General features: G+C 43.3%; 1 protein-coding gene across 1 annotated transcript in view; it reads left to right on the top strand.

The window, feature by feature from the left end:
* The window catches only part of DNAH12 (dynein axonemal heavy chain 12), a 181,808-nt gene that overhangs the window by 97,591 nt on the left and 60,024 nt on the right, over positions 1–24,193 (top strand). The window contains exons 42-49 of the mRNA XM_084840071.1: positions 982–1,160; positions 2,783–2,975; positions 3,298–3,459; positions 3,835–4,029; positions 4,983–5,116; positions 12,044–12,206; positions 20,593–20,673; positions 23,577–23,753. Of these exons, the coding sequence (XP_084696197.1) occupies positions 982–1,160; positions 2,783–2,975; positions 3,298–3,459; positions 3,835–4,029; positions 4,983–5,116; positions 12,044–12,206; positions 20,593–20,673; positions 23,577–23,753 (1,284 nt within the window). The remainder of the gene's footprint in view (positions 1–981; positions 1,161–2,782; positions 2,976–3,297; positions 3,460–3,834; positions 4,030–4,982; positions 5,117–12,043; positions 12,207–20,592; positions 20,674–23,576; positions 23,754–24,193) is intronic.

Genomic DNA, 24,193 nt, shown 5'->3' with positions numbered 1-24,193 from the left:
TTTGATTGGGGTGGGGGGATTCATGATAAAATGACTAAACTAGAAATGATCAGAAAGTTTTATTCTATTTCTTTAGTCCCAAATAAAGACAACTGTTTCCTTTCCTACTACATGTGAAATTAGCATAACAAAGTGAGGATGATTGTTACCACTTGTTATTGTTGTTGTGATGGTTCACTGTGCTTATCTTGTATATCTTTAAAGTGTACATATACCATCTGTTTCTGACTGGTATCTCTCGTGTTGCATTTTATGGTCATTTGGCCCCACTGTTCATATATTCTTTCTTTATACCAGGGTGTGTGTGTGTGTGTGTATGAATGCGCCAACTGAGGATAACATCTCGTGCATCTGATGAAGTGGTTTTTAGTCCACAAAAACTTACTCCATAGTAAGGAGGCAATTGATAGGATTGTGCCCTTGATGCTCATAAGCCTCCGAACTCAGAGGCTTACAAGTATCCAGTGCAGAGTGGGAGGCAGAGCAGAGGTGATGCTTGCCTCCACCACACTTCCCACTCTGAATTTCAGCTGGACAGACTTTTTTGCCCATCCAGCTGGGGCGTCTCAGAGGGTGGGGGAAGGAGGCTGGAGAGGCCTTGGGATACCACATAAGCCAGCCTCTCCAGTCTCCTCCCCGCGCAAGGGAACTCCACCTTTACTTCTCCGAGGTCACTTATTGTGACCTCGGAGAGGCAGCTGGCGCACTTTTCTCTGCCGGTTGCAAGGGGGCGGGGGAGAGGACAAAGAGCATGGATCCAGGAATCTGAACTATCCTATGCCTCCCACCCACCCCAAGACACTGTCTGGAGGCCATAGGATTGCTCCCTAAATCTGTTAAACTTTAAGGCCACACAACCTTTTGTTGTAATTGGGCCTTGTTCCCCTTCTTGAAATTGGGTACCATGACGTTATTTGCACCTTCTTAAGTATTCAGAATACAAATAAAATGGACTATCTGCTGTTTATTTTCTGCCGATAGGTATCTGAAGAAGATATGAGAAATCTGCTGTTTGGAGACTACATGAATCCTGAACTTGAAGGAGATGAAAGAATTTATTTTGAAATTCCAAGCATACAAATGTTCAATGATGTTGTGGATCTGTGTTTGGATGAATATAACCAAACTCACAAAACAAGAATGAACCTAGTAATTTTTAGGTGCTTAAAAACTCTATAAATTACTTATCAAAATAGCTATTTAGGTGATACTCTGTTTTAGAGCTTGTACAGCTTATTCCTATTTAGAACACTAGCATTTATGTTCCTTCTGAGGATGCTTTCACCCAGAATCTTGCTTAGAATGTGAATCCTAGCAGCAGCCTGGGTGAATGTGGATCCTAGCAGCAGCCTAACCAATTCACTGCTTATCAGCCATTTGTAAAGAGCTCCTGTAATATATCAGCTATTTCAAAAGGCTACAGAGTACAATTGTTCTTATGTACTGACATCTTGGAAATGAATGAGACAGAGACTATGTGTCTTACATTCAAGACAGACTTTTTAATATTGGAGCTCTCATAGTATTAGCACAAGTATCTACTAGCTCTTTCCTGGAGTCCCCACTATTTCCTCAATTTCCCACAATTTTCAAGTCTAGTAAAAAATATGGAATGGGATATTCCTATATGTAGAATAATGGAATTAAGCCTTCATAAACATTCAGTGGATCAGCATTTCTCTAGGTCTGCCAGTGGGCATTGCAATGAAGGAAAGGATTGGGGAACGGAAGATCTTAGGTGAGGTTCTGGACAAGTGCTGGCAAGGGTTTGGCACAAAGTATGTAGTAGCAGGAGATAAAAAATGATCTCACTTGATCAGGCCTAGGAGAAGCACAGGAATTTATAGAAGAACTGCTAATGAGGAAGCAGTTCATCCTTCTCACATGTTAAAATGCATTTAGAACCCTTATTTCTCTCATCAGTTCTGTGGATATTGCTGCATATTTTTTCCTGCAGATATCTGCTTCTAGAAAATACTTAAGTTGTAGTTCCCATGGATACTTTAAAATACATTCTAGAAAAAAGGATATATCTTCTCTGCCCAATATTCTTTGATGCATCATCTTCCTTTTTCTTTGGCTAGTACTAGAAAATCCTCCTACATGTGTTTCTTCTTTTTCTTGACACATGTCCATGAATCAAGGATCATATCTATGTTTCTTTAATTCCTGCAGATTACATTAGGTATTCCAATATGACAGCCATATGTAACTTTTGGAAATTGATATGGCCATAAAACTTGGCTGGGATTTGATGCCCACTTTGGTTAGTTCTGATGTAATGCTTTCAGTCTAATAAACCACACTTTATTAGACCAAGAATGACCATTGTGCCTACTATGTAATCCATTCTGTCATGCGCTCCAATTAAAATTTTCTGGAGTGTATTAAACCACTTTCCAGTAACATTCAAACAAAGAATTTGTTTCTTAATCCCAGATTACAAACTAGGATATCAAACTAGGATCTCACCCCTGGAAGTTTTTAATTGTGATGTGAGACATAAGGAAAGAGGATGATGGAGCATGTTGCTTAGGTGTTCTCAGTGTATTATAGCTCCAGACCAAATGTGGATCGTCCTATTCATTAATTAATGGAAGAAAAATAGGATGGGAATCAGCAATATGTCCAAGTAGAAATTGGGCATGACAGCAGCAACTATATGTTATGGCTGGGATGAGGTATGGACATGCCAAATCTCACAAAAAGGAAATGCAGAAACTAAAAGCATGAGGCTTTTTATTTTAGTTTTAAATATGATATATATACATTTCTGTGATAGGTATGTGCTGGAACATTTGTCTCGCATATGCCGTGTGCTGAAGCAGTCAGGAGGTAATGCCTTACTTGTTGGAATGGGAGGAAGTGGGCGCCAGTCCTTGACTCGTTTGGCTACATCCATGGCAAAAATGAATATTTTCCAACCAGAAATCTCCAAGAGCTATGGAATGAATGAGTGGAGGGAAGATCTAAAGGTCAGTAGAGCCTCTGAAAAACATTTGGCTGTACTGTGTGTGTGTGTGTGTGTGTGTGTGTGTGTGTGTCTTGTTCAATGCCTTTCATAGATGAGAGAGGAAAATGGATGTTATCTTGAGAGAGCATTTTTTTCACACTGAAGAATCTATTATAGCAAATACCTGATTGCTGACAAACTTAAATTTAGATTGTATCCCTTAAAATGATGGAAATATATGATCATTTCAGGCTATTATGTAGGGGTACATATTTTGTAACCAGGGATCAAAAGTGTTTACATTTTTTGACAGTGTACTTAAAAAATGTTTTGATTGTTTTCAGAACCTTTTGAGGAGTGCAGGCGTGAAGGGCTTGAAAACTGTGTTTCTAATCACAGACACACAAATTAAAGAAGAAGGATTTTTGGAAGATATTGACAGTGTGCTTAATACTGGAGAAGTCCCCAATCTTTTTGCAGCTGATGAGAAACAAGAAGTTATGGAGGTATCCTTAAAAGAATTTACTATTTCTCTTAAAATATGTTACAATTAAAAATTAAAATATCCATGAATTCATAGCAATGGCACAATCCTGCTAAAGTTAAGCACTTTTAATTCTCATTTATTTAAATGGGAAAGTTAAGCATATACCTACTTCCCTGGCATTTAAACCAATGAGTGTAAATTGCTTAAGTTTGGCAGGTTCATGCCCCTAGTAAATACTGTATAATGAATAACACAGCATAATGCAGCATAAAGAATAACGGACAGTAAATAGCTGGATTGGTATCTTAAAATAGACAATCTGTTTTTTAAAAATGTGTTATATTAGTTTGATTACTTTTCAATATCACATTTAATAGGCTCCATTATCTTCTAGGGTGTTCGTGCAGTAGCACAGGCAGGCACTAAGCATGAAGAGCTCAGCCCCTTGGCATTATTTGCTTTCTTCGTGAACTGCTGCAAAGACAATCTCCATGTTGTGGTTGCTTTCAGTCCAATTGGAGATGCTTTTCGCAACCGACTAAGACAGTTCCCATCTCTCATCAATTGCTGCACTATTGACTGGTTCCAGGTATGTAAGAGTGCTTCTATTGATGTTAAAGTACACTGATTATCCTGAGTATAGTTTGAATCCAGTGATGTCATTCCATCGATGGAATTGCTTCTGTCAGTGGAACCAGAAGAGGAGAAATTCCCCCTCTCCTTCCACTCAAATTCTGCTTCAAAGGGCTGGGAAACCCTCCAGGGTAGATTTTGGGATGGCACAGAGTGCTGCAGGGGGAAGGAGAGAGAAGATCCCATTGGGCTAACAGACTTCCACTAGTGTAAAGTTGGGTTTAACTCTATATTCTTACCCATAAAATCTCATGTTTAGCTCTTTTACATAGGGTACATTTTCTTTCAGATTGCAAAAATTATATATGAAAAAATTGTTCCTTCCCATAGAGAGTAATTCAGCTTTGAATGTTCTATGGATATCTTTTACCATGTCAGAAGAAATGGGAACTCGTACTATACATATAAGATCTGGCTTAGTAAAATGAATAAATTTTTAAAATACCCCCAAATTCTCTCAAAGCACAGTAGTTTGTCAGTAGGAAAGTATGTACACATATACACTGACTGATACCACTGTGATCTGTTCTAGACTAGTTTGTTTAATACCTTGTTGCATGCAACTATATCTGGAATGTGGGTATGTTTATGGATTCCCATATAATAATTTTTCCCTTCATTTCTCAGTGCTGTGGAGAATCTCAGTGATAATAAACTAGCTGATTTCCAGGATCACAGAACAGCTAGGTTCAAGGGTCCATGTTTTTAACTGGCAAAATTTAAATTCCTCCTCAAAACCTACCTTTTCCATGAAGCATTTGGCACAACTTCCTAGTTCTCATACTGTGAACCTTTCCCTCCTCTTTGCCCAATTACTAGCAGATTTCATGAAGAACAGACTCTAAAACTATGCTGTATTTGCTAATGAAAGAGACATTACAAGTAAAATTTATATTCTTATGTTTTCAGCCATGGCCTGAAGATGCTCTTGAACGTGTGGCTATTAAGTTCTTGGAAAGGCTTGAGCTCACAGAAAATGAGCGTCAAGAAGTTGTTCCCATCTGTAAACACTTCCATACTTCTGTGTTGTCACTTTCTGAAAGGTTATCTTTTTGTATACATTTATAAAGCTGGCCTATATAAATATAAGAACAAATGAGCAAAGTCATATTTATGTTTCAGATTAACAATATGAAAAATAACGCTGCTAAGCAAAGCTAAAATTGAGTCGAGTGATAAGGAAAATATTCTCAGAAGTAATGCTAGAATGCAGCTTGCAGCCTGCTTTGAATTATCTCATTTACATACATAGAGCTTCCACAGGGTAAGCAGGTTGTGAGTAGCAACCTCATCCTCAACTTGGGCCCAAACTAGATGTTAAGATGAGAGATGCATGAAGAGTATCTCCAGTGTTGTTGTGGTTGTTGTTGTTGTAAAAAGCAGTCATGGGGACGGGTAGGTTTAAGTCAGAACTGAAGTCCCTTTCCCTCTGACCACTCGCCATTTTCCTGATTTTAATATATCAGTCACACACACCTACCTGTGGGGGAAATCATGCAGGTACTCATATGGTATCTATATGTTTTCCCCTGAATGGCAAATAACAGCTGGGTGGCAGCTGGAGGGGCAGCGGAGGCGAGGGTTAAATCAGGAAAATGGCTCAAGACAAAGTGTTAATTCCCCCTACACCACAGTCTCAGACCAAATTCAGGCATCTTGTGGCTGCTTTTAAATAAATAAACAAATGGGGGGATGTGTGACATCAGTACTACAAGATGCTGGTGTGGAACTAGAGGTCAAACCTGAGACTTCCTTAAACAAATGCAGCAAATCTAGAAAATATTCCCATCCCTTTGATACATCTGGAAAGGGTATGACCTAGAGCACTGCAATAAGCCACAAGAGAGGCCTAAAATCATACTTTGAGGTGAAGAACAATGGACAAAGTGTGGATCAACCAGGAGAAGAAAAAGAAAAGCCAAATATAGCACCCACAGTGACAAAAAAGGGAAGGACAACAATGAGCTTTTCATTGCTGAGATATCAAACCAAATAGCTATGCTGAAAATGAACCTGATGCTTGAGTGGAAAAACTTGCTCAAGCTACTCGAGAAAATTGAGGAGTTCTTTAAGCAGTGCAGGATGCCTCTAGTAAAGTAGGCAAAGCTCTAGAAATCAGCATTCTTTGCCAAACAGAAATGGAGGCCCTCAAAAGATCTAATACTTACCTACACAAACACATACTTGACTTGGAGATCTGCAGTCACAGCAGAATCTCCAGCGAAGAGGACTAAACGAATCTGTGGACAATGCCAATCTATTTGCAACTCTTATGAGATTTTTGCACACCTCTTCCCTGCTCTGTCTATAAGCCCTACAGATATTTGGGGTGTGTTTCCATGCTATCGGCTTCACTTTGTTTGCAACTTCGTTGTGATGTTTCCCCAATCTCATCTTCTCCTTTTCCAGTTTCCTCAGTGCTTGAAGTCCTGGCTTATCGCTATAGCCTGGGGCTCCATGCTGTTTCCACTGAGCTCTAATCGAATTATTTTCTTGATGGCTGGGTGGAGTCTGGGCTGGATCTGATTACCTCATCGGTATTCCCACCTCCTCAGCCATGTTTCCAGGACAACAGAAGGAGAAGCTAATGGAGGAGTACGGGATTTTTTTTTAAAGGAATCAGCTTTGCTGTGAAGAGAGGCTTTCCCCCTCTCCCCCACTTTCTCCTTTCCCCTGAAAGTCCAGATGCACCTGCATTTCAGGAGCAAGCCTCATTGAGCACAGTGGGAGTTACTTCCGAGTAGAAACACATATGCTTGTGCTGGGAAGGGGGGGGACACAAAGAGGGAAACTAGCCCCCATTTTAACCCAAAGGACCTCATTGACTACAATAGGAGTTACTTCTGATGATACAGTAATGGATTTGTTGTGGGAAAGAGAGCAAAACCAGCCCCCATTTTAACACACAGGATCTCTATATGGAAGCTGTGAATGAGTTATGCAATGGGTAATGAGTAAGGCAACGGACCAAAGCCTCAAGATCACACTTAATCACATTCATGGAATTAGGCTTAAAAGTGTGCCATTTCAATTGAAAGGGAATCTCTGTAAGTTCTGATGTAGGCATTCAAAGGCAAGTCACAGCACAATGGGAGTTACTTCTGAGGAGACACTAATGGGTTTGTTGTGGGAAAGAGAGTAATAAAGACAAAGACAGAATTCAGCCCCCATTGTAACCCACAGGATAGCTATAACAAAGCTGCAAAGTACTTTCTTCCTAAGGCAATTAATTAGAGCCTCACTTGGTTGCTTAAACGCATTTCAGGAATTGGGCTTTAATGTGTGCCATTTCAATTGAGGGAGAATATCAGCCTCATCCACCCCAATGGGAGCTACTTCTGAGGGGACAGTAATGGGTTTGTTGTGGGAAAGAGAGTGAAACCAGCCCCCATTTTAATGCACAGGATCTCTGTATGGAAGCTGTGAAGGAGCTACATCCTAAGGCAATGGAGATCACACTTAATTGCATTTAAGGAATTGGGCCATGTCAATTGAGGGGCTTCTCTGTATTTCTGTGGTCATTGAGAGGACAAGCCTTATTCAGCACAATGGGAGAAAAAAACAAAAACTGAGTGGGGTCATGGGCTGTGTTCTAGTGCTTATTTTCAATGATGTTTTAAAAGTTGATCCCTCAACATCCTTCTCCAAAATGGCGATGAAACCTCCAGAAAACAGGGAGGGAAAGGGTTGGGTCACTGAGGTCAAAGCGACATACCCACAAAAGCTGGGCTACATCCCCCATGGACAGGACTATGGCACCGGACCTAGTTCAATTGTGGAAATAATAGAGCTGCGGTAAGCTGGAAAAGTTGGACTATAGGCAGTCTCAGAAGAAGCGGTTTTTCAGTGATAAAATGCGGGTCTGGTGCTCAATGGCCATGACATCATGGAAACACAGAGACCTCACCATACAGCCAAGTTGGAGTAAATTGCTGGTGGAAACACAGCCAGAGAGCACACAGGCCCCTGGCACTGAAGCTGCCACCTGGTGGAAGGCCTAGATACATTATTATAAAGTTTGTTAACATGTCCCTCAAAGACAAACTACTGCAGGCTGCAAGAAACAAAGGAAGTATACAGTGCAAGGCAATAAAATCCAGCTAGATCAAGACAGCTTCTGAAACACTATAGAAAAGAAAAAACTACGAATTCTTCACCATCCTGCTTCACAATGCAGGAATGCCCTATCACTGGGGTTTTCCCTTGAAAATTCTGATTACTCATGCAAGCAAAACCTATTCAGTCTCTACAATTGTGGAAGTAAAATGAGTGCTACAAATCCTAAATTTCCAGCCAGATCCGTCTACCCACCAATTGAGGAAGAAGAGAATAGAGCCATTAGAACTAACCACATGGACAATAGATGGACAATGGCACAAAACTATAAAGGAAACATGACCAACACTGAACACTTTGATGGACCAGCCAAGCTGACAAACCCTGGATCCTTCAACTTCACATAGCACCTGAAAGGCATTGCTTCCTAAACACAGATTTAACATTTCATGGGAGGGAGAGAATTATGAATAACAATTGCTAAGGCATAAGCTGTAGTGTAAATATATTATTCTGTTCTTTCATAATCTACTCATTATACAAACACTGTATAACAAGCAGATTTATATGCACATAGTTACTTTGGCGCAGGGGCGGGGGGGTAGAATCTCTATACTACTCCTGAAGACAAGCCCACAAGTTCAGAGCGGGAGGAGGTTATACCTTCTGTATGAGCACATTACCTGTCAGTGTCTCATTCTGCTGGGTGCCAAAGGTTTTATTTTAATTTTATAAGGAAATCCATGTAATACATAAAAATGAAACAGACCACAAAATCAGCTTATTTAACCCCTACAAAACAAAACCTATCTCAAAAGCCACTGAAGAATTAGGAAATTTGGGGAGGTTAAAGGATTAAGTATACATTTTAAAAAATCAGAACCTTTGGTTGATAACTTATCTAAAGAAATAAAACTGGACATTAGTAAATCCACAGGAATCAAAATCTGTATGAAAAAGAGGAAAAAAGCTTTAAAAATCTAGATGTTAAAATATCGACCAAGTGTTTGAATCTACTGAAACCCAACTTTACTCCCCTAATTAAATACATTAAGGGCACAATCCTATCCTGATATTTGTAAGCCTCCGAACTTGGAGGCTTAATGACATCCACTGCAGAGATCCACTGGGGCACTGTGGAGGCGGATGGAAGGAGGCTGGAGAGGCCTGGGGATACTTCGTAAGCCAGCCTCTCCAGTCCCCTCGCCTCCCCTCCCTGCTCACCCCCTTTACCTCCTCTACAAGGTTGCTTTTGTGACCTTGGAGAGGCAGCCAGGGTGATTCTCTCAGCACTACCTGCAAGGGAGAGGGGGCGGGGAGTACGGATTCCTGGATCTGAGGTCAGAGCACTGTCTCCGACCTCGGATCCAGGAATCCAAAATATCCTGTGCCCCCCAGATGTTGTCGAGGGGGCATGGGATTGCTTCCTAAATTAACTCTTAGACGTTGGACCAAACTACACTTATCATGGCTAGGAAGAGTGGCAGCTATAAAAATGATTCTATTACCTTTTTCAAGTCCTTTCCATCCTACTTCTGGAAGATAAATTAAAAGCTTGGCAGAAAATGTTAAACCAATATGTATTCAATGGTAAGAAACCTAGAATCACTAAACATTCTCAATATAGGCTACCTGATAATGGGGGTATAGGCTTGCCCAATTTAAGAATTTATTATGAAGTATACCAGCTTAAACTATTAATTAGTTTGACAAAAATAATCCAAACTCATGGGTATTCATGGAAGGTGAGGAGCAGAGGAAAACGCAGATTTACAAAGCCTTCCATTCTATCTTACTACAAAACATATCAGTGGATAAAAGTACGCAAAACCCTTTCTTGAATCTTATTCTGAAAATTTGGGGAAAATTGAATAAAAAGTGAATCCCCTTGATGTCTCTGCTTACTCCTTTTATACCCACCCATTATTTGCCAACACTGACAAAGAACAGTACTTCAAGACCTGGGAATCATTTAAACTATATAGATTAACACATACCTATAATAATATGCAACCGAAAACTGGGCCACTATTAGTCAACATATATTAATCTTGGTTTCAACTGCACCAAATTCTACATTTCACCTCTAATGTTATGGTAAAGGATCAAGCCATTAGAATTTTAGCTGAATTTTAAAAGTTAATAATCAGAGCAGAATCCAACACCAAGGGACTTACTTCACAGATATAGAAGTTCTTGATTATAGGAATTATGGGAACCAATTCTGGAATTAAAGCTAGCTGGGAGGCATATCTCCAAGAAAAAAAAGACGATGGGATGTGGAACTCTATATGGTCCAAAAAAACTTCAAGATCAACCTCAGCTAGAATCTGAGAAAATTCTTTAAAAGTAATCTACAGATGACGTCTAACACCTTTTTACAGAGTAAAAGTTATACCACTATAAGTCCCAAGTGTTGGAGTAATTGTACAGATGTTGGATCTTTTAATCATCTATGGTGGAAATGTGACATAATCCAGAAATCTTGGCAAACTGTCTTCGAAGAATGGAAAAATGATTATAAAATTCAAATAGCAGCTTGTCCCCAGATTGGCCCTGCTTTCCCTGTTTATGGGGAGAACTAAAGATATTCCATATAAAGAAGCAGTACTTTTCATGAAGGTCGCTGCTCGAAAAGTAATTGTGGATAACTGGAAGAATGACAAACTACTAACCTTAGATCTTTGGTATGGCCACTTGTGGACAGTCATCCTAGCTGAAAGACTCAGTAGCCACATTAAAGTACTTAGGGAACAACAGGACACAGACACTTTTGCCACATCTTGGTTCTGTTTCCTAGACTATGTAAGAAATGAAGCAAAAGAACGACACTCACCAAATACATATGGTGCTCTCTGGAAAGACTCTTTAGATGAATTAAGTTGATTTACTTTCAATCACTGATGAAACATATATTGTCCCTGATTTGCTGTAAATTGCCCCTGATATTTGTTAGTTTGCTGATTTGTATATGTATTATTTTTAAAACTTAATAAAATAAATTCAGACAAACAAACAGGACATTCTGTTCACAGATCTTCCATGTCATATCTAGTTTGTGACCCTTGCCTAAGCTGAAGGAATGGTTTTAAGCCAATTTAGCTGCATTGTATTGGTTGAAAACTAAGGAGCTAACTTTACATGATGGTGGCCTAATGTGTTAGTAAGTGAGTCACTGCTGAATTTGTATAAAGTGGGAGAAGTCTTAGGCAAGGGTGGAGAGCTGAACCTTCTCCCACCTGTTGGTTTTAATGAGCCTTACCAGGAGAAAAGTGGCTGACAGGAGGCAGCTTCAGAGAAAACAAACATGGGCAGGAAAAGGATTCAACACCTGATCATCTATCTCTCCTTCACTTTGGAACATAAAAGAGATATGCTGGATCAGGCCACATGCCTATTAGTTCTGTATTCTGTTTACACAGTGGCCAACCAGCTGCTGTGCAAAGCCTATAAGTAGGACTATCGCTCATGTTCCCCAGCAATAGAAGTGTACTATCTCTGATACTGGGGGTAATATATCACCACTGTGACTAGTAGAAATTCATAGCCTTATCCTCCATGAATTTGTCTAAGTCCCTTTTAAAGCCATCCAGGTTGGTGGCCCTCACTACATCTTGTGGTAACAAATTTGCTTTTAATCTCCTCCCACCCTCACCGCACTTTATAAGAATTTGGCATTGTTCATTTGCAAACATGTGGGACATGCTGCCATCACATGTAGTTATCCTCTGAGACTAAATATTTTAACTTAAAACAGGTTAAAACTTAACTAGCTAGTGAGCAAGTTTGTTATGGTTTTTCCAGATTATGTCTTTGTATGACAGTCCTTCAAAAACAGTACAGCGATATCAAAACAAACAGATCCTTCCTTTTGAATTCCAGTTAGAATGAAATACTATTTTCTCATTCCTTAGATTTTTGCACCAATTGGGACGACATAACTATGTTACTCCTACTTCCTATCTTGAACTTATTGCTTCTTTCCAACAACTTTTGACTCAGAACCGAGATGCTGTCATGAAAGCAAAAAAAAGATATACTAATGGCTTAGACAAACTAGCTTTTGCTGAATCTCAGGTAAGACATGGCCTGTGAGAGCTGCTTAACAAGTAGGCCTGTTTGCATGTCACAACAGCCCACCGTAGTTTAATTTACCTTTGGGGGTTATTGCTGTTGGAGGGACTCAGGCCACGAGTCACTTAACCTGGACTTGAAGGGTTAATATGTGCCTGAGTCAAGTGGGAGGGGTCTCTGAGAGATCGTATTGCCTTTTCCTTGTCTCCTCCCCCTACTCTCTATGCTTCTTCCTACTTCCTCATGCAAAGGAAGCTGAACATGATTTATTGTATTTATTATTAAATTTATTAACTGCCCATCTGGCTGGTCACCCAGCCACTCTGGGCGATGTACAAAAATAAAAACAGTTCAAAACAATAAAATTCAACATTAAAAACATCACATTTCAAAAATTACCCTAACCCACCCCAAATGCCTGCCTGAACAACCACGTTTTTAATGCGTGGCGGAAGCTCATTAAAGAGGGGGGATGGCGGAGTTCCCTGGGGAGGGAGTTCCACAGAGTGGGGGCCACCACAGAGAAGGCCCTCTCCCTCGTCCTCACCAGCCTAGCTGTCCTGGCTGATGGGACAGAGAGAAGGCCATCCGAGGCTGATCTTGTTGAGCGGCCTATCTGGTGTTGCTGGAGGTGCTCCTTGAGATAGGCTGGGCTGGAACCATATAAAGTTTTAAAGGTCAAAACCAACACCTTGAATTTGGCCCAGAAAACAAATGGTAACCCGTGCAGCTCCTTCAGCACTGGAGTGATGTGATCTCGCTGGCGGCTGCCTTTAATCAGGCAAGCCGCCACATTCTGTATCAGCTGCAGCTTCCGTCTTCAAGGGTAACCCCACGTAGAGCACATTACAGTAGTCTAAACGAGAGGAGACCAGGGCATGTACTACCAATGGGAGCAGATGGTCGGGAAGGTAGGGGCACAGCCGCCGTATCAGATGGAGTTGGTATAGCGCTGTCCGGCTCACAGCTGACACCTGAGCCTCCATGGACAGCTGGGAGTCTAGGATGACCCCCAAGCTGCAGACCTGGTCTTTCAAGGCTAGCTGTACCCAATTAAAACCCAGTTCAACATCCCCCAACCTCCTCTTGTCTCCCACCAAAAGTACCTCTTGTCAGGGTTCAGCTTCAGCTTATTCCTCCCCATCCAGCCACTCACTGTCTCCAGACATTTGGACAGGGATCCTATGGCCAACCTTGGTGAAGATTTGAACAAGAGGTAGAGCTGTGTGTCATCCGCATACTGATGACACCGCACCCCAAACCTCCTGATGATAGCCCCCAGTGGCTTCACATAGATGTTAAATAGCAATGGGGAGAGGATGGAACCCTGTGGCACCCCACAAGTGAGCAGCCACGGGTCCGAAACCTCTTCTCCCAGTGCTACCCTCTGGTACCTACCACAGAGGGAGGACTGGAACCACCGTAATATGGTGTCTCCAATGCCCAACCCCTCCAGGCAGTCCAGGAGGATACCGTGGTCAACGGTATCAAAAGCTGCTGAGAGGTCGAGGAGAACAAGGAAGGAGCATTCGCCCCTGTCCAGAGCCCTCCTCATATCATCCACCAAGGCGACCAAGGCCGTTTCTGTCCCATGCCCAGGCCTGAAGACTGACTGAAATGGATCTAGACAATCGGCTTCTTCCAAGTGTGCCTTTAACTGCATCGCCGCCGCCACCCGCTCAATCACCTTGCCCAAAAATGGCTGATTCGAGACTGGGCGAAAGTTGTTCAGAACTTGGGGATCCAAGGAGGGCTTTTTTAAAAGTGGTCTCATCACTGTCTCCTTGAGGGCTGATGGCATCAGTCCCTCCTCAAGGGAGGTGTTTACCACCACCCTGATCCCCTCACCCAGCCTCTCTCTGCAGCTCATAATGAGCCAAGATGGGCAAGGATCAAGTAAGCAGGTGGTTGGCCTTACAGATGAAAGCATCTTGTCCACTTCATCAGAAGGAAGAAGCAGGAACCGATCCCACAGAACTGTTTTGCCACAGACCGCCTCTTGCTCACTAACTGTATCCACAGCGCACAGAATAACACTCCTAATCCGATCAATGTTATCTGCAAAGTGCCATGCCAAGGCCTCACAGGAGGCCTTAGAATGCTCCAGTGGTTCTGGAGCAACTGGACCAACCAGGCTCTGGACCACTTGGAACAGCCTCCTGGGACAGCACTCTGCAGATGCGATAGAGGCAGCATAATATTCCTTTTTTGCTGCCTTCACCACCATGTGATAGGCTGAAGATACAGCTCTAGCCCGTGTCTGATCGTCTTTGGAGCGAGACATCTGCGCTCTAGCCGTCTCACCTCCTGTTTCAGAGCTTGTAACCGTGGATTGAATCATGGTGCAGCCCGAGCCCTGTTCAGGGGGAGAGGGCGTTTCAGAGCCACCCGATCTAATGCCCCAGTGATTGCGGCATTCCAGCCACCCACCAGGGTCTCAACCGAGTGGCCGTTGGTGTGCTTCAGAGAATTCCCAAGCACGTTCAGGAATCCATTCAGATCCATAAGATGCCTGGGGAGACCATTTTAATGGGTCCTCCACCCCTGCGGAGGGGTTGTGGAACCGAGAAGTCCAATGTCACCAGATAGTGATCTGACCATGACAAGGGGGGGGGTGGATATACCTCCTACTTCCAGATCACTCCCCGCTTCTCCAGAAACAAACGCAAGGTCTAGTGCATGACCGGCTACATGGGTGGGCCCAGTTGGAATATGGTGCAGCTCCCAGGAAGCCATAGTCTTTATGAAGTCCCGAGGTGCTCCTGTGAGGACAGCCTCTGAATGTACATTGAAGTCCCCCAACACCAACAAGTTAGGGGACTGCACACACACATCAGAGACCACCTCAAGCACCTTGGCCAGGGAGTCAGTCATGCAGCGGGGTGGACGGTACATGAGCAGAATCACCAGACTGCCCTTTGGGCCCAACCTCCAGTACATGCACTCAGCAGCCTTGGTCTCCCAGAGAAGGGGTCTGGTGAAGACCAAGGACATGAAGCTGACCTTCGCCAACTTACCTTGAGATGTAAGCTTGTTATATCTCCAGTACTGTCTATCTTTAACCCACCATTCGAGTGTGTTTTGTCTACATCCATGGCTACTGATGGGCTGATTTGGACTTCAATTGCGTCATGTTAGGCACCTGTCTTGCCATAACTTGCTGTGCTGTGCGAACCCAAGTGGCAGGGGTTGTTTGAGGGTTAAACAACCCTCAAATAACCCTAAAACAAGTCATGGGCACCTGGCACAAAGCAACAACCCCCACAGGTAAATTAAGCTGAAGTGGGCTGTTGTGTTGTGCAAATCAGGTCACTGTCTCCAGCACTTTAAAAGACAGCAATTAGCCTACTCTGGCCTCTCCCTTTGTTATAATTATTTCTTTGTGCTCACTGGGTGGGATTGAACAGGGACCTACCGCTGATGGCGAGCACTGCCATTTCCTGGTGTGGGTGTCGCTTGCTCCAGCAACACACGTATGGCCCCTACCGCCAGCAGCACGATGTAGCACTTTTGGGGGCAAGCCCCAAATGACCAGAAATGCATGTTTCTTGAAGGAGCTGGTTCAGCCGTTTCACATCAGCACCGCCAATGGTAGGGGCCACGCATGCACCAGGAACCAGCAGTGCGTGCCGCCAGCAGTAGGTCCCTGTTGGATCCTACTCTCTGTCTTATTCTTAAGCTACGTGTTCTTGTCACTAACATTGTAAGGTTCTTTCAGGGAATATAGTTAATTAAAATGCATTTGTAAATGTGTATAATGCTTGTTGTTGTTGTTGTTCAGTCGTTCAGTCGTGTCCGACTCTTCGTGACCCCATGGACCATAGCACGCCAGGCCTTCCTGTCCTGCGCTCTCTCCCGGAGAGTGCTCAAGTTCATATTCATTGCATCCGTGATGCTATCTAGCCATCTCATCCTCTGCCGTCCCCTTCTCCTTTGGCCTTCAGTCTTTCCCAGCATCAGGGTCTTTTCCAGGGAGTTTTCTCTTCGCATTAGGTGGCCAAAATATTGGAGCTTCAGCTTCATTATCTGTCCTTCCAAGGAGCACTCAGGGTTGATTTCCTTTAGGATGGACTGATTTGACCTCCTTGCAGTCCAGGGGACTCGTAAGAGTCTTCTCCAGCACCACAGTTCGAAAGCATCAATTCTTCGGCGCTCAGCCTTCCTTATAGTCCAGCTCTCACAGCCATACATTACTACAGGGAAAACCATAGCTTTGATTAGACGGACCTTTGTCGGCAAGGTGATGTTTCTGCTTCTTACTATGCTGTCTAGGTTGGCCATAGCTTTCCTCCCAAGGAGCAAGCGTCTTTTAATTTCATGGCTACAGTCACCGTCTGCGGTGATCTTGGAGCCCAAGAAAGTAAAATCTGTCACTGCTTCCATTTCTTCCCCTTCTATATGCCAGGAAGTGATGGGGCCAGATGCCATGATCTTCGTTTTTTTAATGTTGAGTTTCAAACCAGCTTTTGCACTCTCCTCTTTCACCCTCAACAAGAGGCTCTTGAGATCCTCTTCGTTTTCTGCCATTAGGGTGGTATCGTCTGCATATCGGAGGTTGTTGATAATTCTCCCAGCAATCTTAATTCCGACCTCTGATTCATCCAACCCGGCATTTCTCATGATGTACTCTGCATATAAGTTAAATAAGCAGGGTGACAATATGCAGCCTTGTCGTACTCCTTTCCCAATTTTGAACCAATCGGTTGTTCCATGTCTGGTTCTTACTGTTGCTTCTTGACCCTCGTACAGGTTTCTCAGGAGACAGGTAAGGTGGTCTGGTACTCCCATCACTTTAAGAATTTGCCAGAGTTTGTTGTGATCCACACAATCAAAGGCTTTAGCGTAGTCGATGAAGCAGAAATAGACGTTTTTCTGGAATTCTCTTGCTTTCTCCATGATGCAGCGAATGTTGGCGATTTGATCTCTAGTTCCTCTGCCTCTTCGAAACCCAGCTTGTACTTCCGGTAGTTCTCGGTTCGCATACTGCTGAAGCCTAGCTTGTAGGATTTTGAGCATCACCTTGCTGGCATGTGAAATTAGCGCAATTGTGCGGTAGTTTGAACACTCTTTGGCGTTGCCCTTCTTTGGAATTGGAATGTAAACTGACCTTTTCCAGTCTTGTGGCCACTGTTGAGTGTTCCAGATTTGTTGGCATATTGAATGCAGCACTTTAACAGCATCATCTTTTAGGATTTTAAATAGCTCGGCTGGAATACTGTCATCTCCGCTAGCTTTGTTGTTACTAATGCTTCCTAAGGCCCACTTGACTTCACTCTCTAGGATGTCCGGCTCAAGTTCAGTGACCGCACTATCATGGCTATCAGGGACATTCAGATCTTTCCTGTATAGTTCTTCTGTGTATTCTTGCCACCTCTTCTTAATCTCATCTGCTTCTGTTCGGTCCCTGCCTTCTTTGTCCTTTATCATGCCCGTCTTTGCACAAAACGTTCCCTTGAGATCTCCAATTTTCTTGAAGAGATCTCTAGTCTTTCCCATTCTGTTGTTTTCCTCGATTTCTTTGCATTGTTCATTTAAGAAGGCCTTCTTGTCTCTCCTTGCTATTCTCTGGAACTCTGCATTCAGTTGGGTATATCTTCCCCTTTCTCCCTTGCTTTTCGCTTCCCTTCTTTCCTCAGCTACTTGTAAAGCCTCATCAGACAGCCACTTTGCTTTCTTGCATTTCTTTTTCTTTGGGATGGATTTCATTGCTGCCTCCTGAACAATGTTACGGACCTCCGTCCATAGTTCCTCAGGCACTCTGTCTATCAGGTCTAATCCCTGAAATCTATTCCTCACCTCCACTGTATATTCATCAGGGATATGATTTAGGTCATACCTGAACGGTTTAGTGGTTTTCCCGACGTTCTTCAATTTAAGCCGAAATTTTGCAAGAAGCAGCTCATGATCTGAGCCACAGTCAGCTCCAGGTCTTGTTTTTACTGACTGTATGGAGCTTCTCCATCTTTGGCTGCAAAGGATATAATCAATTTGATTTCGATATTGACCATCTGGTGACGTCCATGTGTAGAGTCGCCTCTTGTGCTGTTGGAAAAGAGTGTTTGCTATGATCAGCATGTTATCTTGGCAAAACTCTATTAGCTTTTGTCCTGCTTCATTTTGTACACCAAGGCCATGCCTGCCTGTTATCCCGGTGATTTCTTGACTTCCTACTTTAGCATTCCAATCCCCTATGATGAAGAGGACATCTTTTTTGGGTGTTAGTTCTAGAAGGTGTTGTAGGTCTTCATAGAACCGATCAACCTCAGCTTCTTCGGCCTCAGTGGTTGGGGCATAGACATGAATTACTGTGATGTTGAATGGTTTGCCTTGGATTCGTACTGAGATCATTCTATCATTTTTAAGATTGTACCCCAGTACTGCTTTTCCCACCCTTTTGTTGACTATGAGTGCTACTCCATTTCTTGTAAGGGATTCTTGCCCACAATAGTAGATATGATGGTCACCTGAATTAAATTCGCCCATGCCTGTCCATTTTAGTTCGCTGATTCCCAAGATGTCGATGTTCAATCTTGCCATCTCATGTTTGACCACCTCCAGCTTACCTTGATTCATTGATCTGACATTCCAGGTTCCTAAACAATATTGTTCTTTACAGCATCGGATTTTCTTTTCACCACCAGACACATCCACAGCTGAGTGTCCTTTCGGCTTTGGCCCAGCCGCTTCACTCTTTCTGGCGCTACTTGGAAATACCCTCTGCTCTTCCCCGGTAGCATATTGGACACCTTCCGACCTGAGGGGCTCATCTTCCGGCGTCATCTCTTTTAGCCTTGTGATACGTTCCATGGGGTTTTCTTGGGAAGAATACTGGAGTGGGTTGCCATTTCCTTCTGCAGTGGACCACATTTTGTCAGAACTCTCTGCCATGACCTGTCCGTCTTGGGTGGCCCTGCACAGCATAGCTTATGGCTTCACTGAGTTACGCAAGCCCCTTCGCCACAACAAGGCAGTGATCCATGAAGGGGGTATAATGCTTGACATGGCACTAATTCTTATGCATATTTACTCAGAAGTATTTCTATATTTACTTGATTTGTACCTCATCTTTCTACCAAAAATGGCATGCAAGGCAGCTTACAGGCACAATTAAAATGAATTTTAAAAATAAAACAAAACATTAAAATACAATAAAAATATAATAATTAATAATAAAAAACAGCACCCAACCCAACAGACTCAACAGGCCAAAGGCCTTCTTGAATAAAGCTATCTTTATCTACCAGTGGAAGGACAATGGAGAGGGAGTTCCATAGACCTGGAGTGACCACCGAAAAGGCCCTCTCTCGGGTTGCCATCAAATGTATTACAGTAGTCCAAATGGGATGTAACTAAGGCATGCATGACTGTGGCCAGATCAGACATCTTTAGGAATGGGTGAAGTTGCCTCAGCTGTGCAAATACAATCCTGGCCACTACCAAGACCTGAGCATCCAGGTTCGGGGCCGAGTCCTAGAGTACACTGAAACTGCAAGCCTGAGTCTTCAAGAGGAGTGTAACCCCATCCAGTACAGGTTGAATCCCTATTCCCTGATCTGCCTTTCAATTGACCAAATGCATTTCTGTCTTATCTGGGTTAAGCTTCAATTTGTTGGCCCTCATCGAGTTCATTTCCGACATCAGGCACTGATTTAGAACTGGAACAGCTTCCTAGGATTTAGATGGAAAGGAGAGTTGGGTGTCATCAGCATACTGGTGGCACCAAACCCCCAAATGCCAGACAATCTCTCCCAGTGGTTTCATGTATATGTTAAATAGCATGGGGGATAAGATGGAACCCTGAGGGATGCTATAGGCCAATGGCCATGGTGTTGAACAGGAATCTGCCAGTGCCACACTCAAAACTGGAAGACCGCAGGATGGGACACATGGACAGGGGGATAGAATCATGCTAGACCACTGTGATTCCGCCTCCCTGTCCCCCAGGTCTTGCCTACTGCAACACAGAGAACCCAGGGGGTAAAGCTGGGGGAGATTTACTCCCCCAGTCTCACCCAACCAGGTCTCCATGATACAAGCCAGGTTGGCACTCACATCCAGGATCAATTCCTGGTTGGCTGTTGTTTTCCCATTCCCTGACCTGGCATTCAGCAGCAGTACTTTCAACCCAGGGGGACTGTCACCAGGGCTACTCAGAATCTCTGATATGGGAGAGAGCTTGGGAGTAACCAGCTCCATATTGCATTCCCCACCCCCATAATGACCCAGCTGCCTCCTGACACCATAAGTGAGCCTCATGTTCAGAGAAGCTTGCTTCATAGTAAATGTGTGCTTAGGACTGCAGCCTTAATGCCATATTTGAATGTTTAATTTACCTTTTTCCAGTTTGCCACGGTTTAAACAACTCACGTACAACTACTATTGGTTTTAGGTTGGTGAAATGAAGCAAGAACTAGTTGATTTGCAGCCTAAATTGGAGCAGGCTAAAGTGGACAATGCAACTATGATGAAGGTAAATTTTCTGATCCTAAAGATATGTGTAGTTATTGCAGTTCACCCAGTGGTCTAAGTCAGGGATCTCCAATGCAGCATCCATGGACTGCAAGGCCAGACTGAGGCGCCCACCTAATTATTTTCACTCCCTGTATAAGCCTTATGGAGTGAGTTTTCAGAGGCTTGTATAGGGAGCAAAAAAGCCCCCAAAATGGCTGGGGACGGGGTGTGTGTGTGAAGTGTGTCCCTGACCAAGGACCATTGGGGCAACAAGGTCCTTGGTGGGGGGTGAGTTTTGTCCCCGCTCCAGATGATTTTTAGCTGGGGGGGGGGGTTGTTCCCTGTACAAACCTATGGAGAGATTCTTCATAGACTTCTATAGAGAGCAAAAAAGCCCACCTGCTGAAAAATGACTGGAATGAGGGGGCAAAATACCACATGTGCGCGCACGCGTGCACACATACCAAGGACCATTGGGGCAGCAGGGTCCTTGGCGGGGGGTGAGCTTTGGTCCTTCTCCAGCCGAATTTCAGCAAGGGGACTTTTTCTCACCCATGCAAATGAATGGAGAAATTGCACCATTCAGTTGCATGGGGATGGGGAGAGAGGATAGAGAGAGCGAGGGATTGGAGAGAGGAAGGAAGGACAGACAGACAGACAGACAGACAGACTGACTGACTGACTGACTGACAGACCAAAGAAGGGAGTGAGGAGAGAAAGAGGGACCATTTTGAGAGAGAGAGAGAGAGAGAGAGAAAGAAAGAAAGAAAGAAAGAAAGAGCAACCAGAGAGAGAGAGATCCAATTCGCACAACACAAGGGTAGTTAATAAACCATGGTGACTTCTTAACCACCCTGCATGTGACGGTTGCATGTTGGCCCAATTTACATACTTACCCTAAGCGAGCATGGCTTGTCGTAATCTCTGAATCTTGCGAGGGTGAGTGGTTAACAAACCACCCAGAACCCATGGCCTGTTGTAGCATTGCTGGGTGGTTTGTTAACCACCCCAACTACCCAACCTTGCTGTCTTCAGATGTCACGACAAGCCATGCCCGGCAAGGGTAATTATGTAAATTGAGTCGGCACACAACTGGCATGTGCATGGTGGTTAACAAGCCACCGTGGCTTATTAACCACCCTTGTGTCGTGTGAACTGGCACAATGACATACAGGAGCCAGAGATAGAGAAAAAGGAAAGAAGTACCGTCAGAGAGACAGCAAGGGAGGAAGGGAGGGAGGAAGGGAGGAAAGAATGTAAAAGGAGCTAGAAAGAGAGAAGAAAAGAAAGAGGAGCCAGAGAGAGAGAGAGAGAGCAAGAGAAGAAAGAAAGAAAGAAAGAAAGAAAGAAAGGGAGAGAGAGAGAGAGAGAAAGGGAAGAGCCAGGGAGAGAGAGAAATCAGAGTGGGTAGCATACACGCAGGGTGCATATTCATGCACGCACACACGCACGTGCGCGCACACACAAACAGATCAGGGCGCACGCCTAACATTTTTGTGATTGGCCCCACCCCCCACAGCAGCTGATTTGTGGTGGTACCCAAGGTGCTTTTTCAAAATGCTAAATGTTCCCACAAGCCCAAAAAGGTTGGAGATGCCTATTCTAAATGATACTGGTATAGCTTACATAGTTATCTAGTAAAAGGCAATGAGGAAAGTCCAATGCATTCTCCATTAAAAGCTATACTATTTGTTAATAAGTAATTATTTCTCCCCCAACACACACATTTTTATAGTAATCTGGCACAACTTTTGTCACAAAGAACACTTTGCTGTCAAGTATAGTTATTCACTCCTATCCTTAGATGCCTCTGGCTTTCCAACATATCTCACTGGCTTCCTGAATGAGGTTTCAATCCTATAAATTTTCTGAACAGCAGACTAAGGCCCCAAAAGTTTGCGTGTGTGCGTATGTGTGTACCTACTTTTTGGTTTCATTACCAAATGTTTTGCTGAGTTTACCCCTTTCACTCATACAATGAGGAATTAAAGGAACATTTCCCTACCAAGACTAGACAAACATCCCCCAAAATTAGTTGGAAAGGACCCTACGTCCCTAGGTTGTAGTGGGTTGAGTGGCAAACAGAGGGCATCTGGATACCATTTGTCTTGCATCAAGATCTGCCTGTGTCAGTTGTACATTGGCCCTGCCAGTGATTTCAGCTCTTTTTGTATCATTTCTTGGGCTGCTGCTGCTGGGTTTCACCTACAATCTAGCTGCCACACTGATTTCCCCCATTGCTGCTGCTGCTGTTACCACTGCTTCAGTGCATACTACCACCTCTTCCACTCACTGCCATTCCTTGCTTTTCACTGTTGTTTCTTCCTGCTTCCTCCAAAGAAAATGCATTCTCCAACTGACACACAGCCTGATTCCTCCCTCCCAAAGCAAAGCCAGTTCCTCCACAATATTCTCCCCTACTCCCCTCACAGACTGATACCACACCAGATGTCAGGGTAAATTAACAAATCCCACAGGATGATCGGTCTCTCCCAAACGGAGTCTCTCTTTTTGTATCTCTCCCCCAACATCCCCCTACACACACACACACACACACACACACACACACAGCAGGCACAATCAAGCCCTCACACTGAGGGCAAGGGTAGCAATTGTCACAAAAGTTTCCACATGGAATCTTATCCACATATTCTTTTATACTTTCCTATCAGCTTTGTCATAACTAGACACACATTTTAAAAGCCTTTGATAATAAGAGAAGCTACAAGAAGTGCTTCTAGTTGCTTTACATCAGCTGATTGGATGCAGGGCTGAGAATTTTGTATAAAACTCTGCATTGGAATATCAACTCATCTTTTAAAATACAATTACTTTTTCTTAATGAATGAATCCAGTAGTGTGATTCTACTGTAAAATGTATTTCATTGTATGTGTATGCATGTGTACTTATTCATTCTTTAGGTAATTGAGAAAGAGTCTGCAGAAGTTGAAGCAAAAAGCAAAACTGTAAAAATAGATGAGGAGCTTGCTACAGAAAAAGCAGCAGAAGCCCAGGCACTGAAGAATGAATGTGAGAGTGACCTTGCAGAGGCAATTCCAGCTCTAGAGGCAGCATTGTCTGCGCTTGACACTCTAAAGGCAAGCTAAATAAATACAATAAGAGTGTGTTAAAGAAAGCTAAAATAGAGCATGGCTTAGAATGTTCTGATGATTGATTGATGGATTGATTGAAGGGGAAGCCACATAGCTCAGTGTTAAAGCACATACTTTGCAAGCCACGGTCCATCCTTAATATCTCCAGTTAAAGATCAAGTAGCAGGTAATAGGAAAGACCTCTGCCTGAGACCCTGGAGAGCCACTTACAGTCAGAGCAGGCAATATTGGGCTCACTCTGATCTGGTAACTACATATGTTTACCCCTATGTTCAATAGCCAAAGAAGGAGCTGAAAGAGAATATATTGCACAGAAGAAGAGGATGGGAATAGAAACGTCGATTTGGGAAAGTGTTTCTATAGTGGAAAAATCGCTCCATATGAAATATAGTACAAAATAACTCACTACACACAGTGGACACATT

This window comes from Heloderma suspectum, chromosome 2, assembly GCF_057233095.1.
Source record: "Heloderma suspectum isolate Gila_16-S chromosome 2, 16-S_ref, whole genome shotgun sequence".
Lineage (NCBI taxonomy): Eukaryota > Metazoa > Chordata > Lepidosauria > Squamata > Helodermatidae > Heloderma > Heloderma suspectum.
The sequence above is the reverse complement of the archived record's forward strand: the minus strand, read 5'-3'. Positions and strand labels throughout refer to the sequence as shown.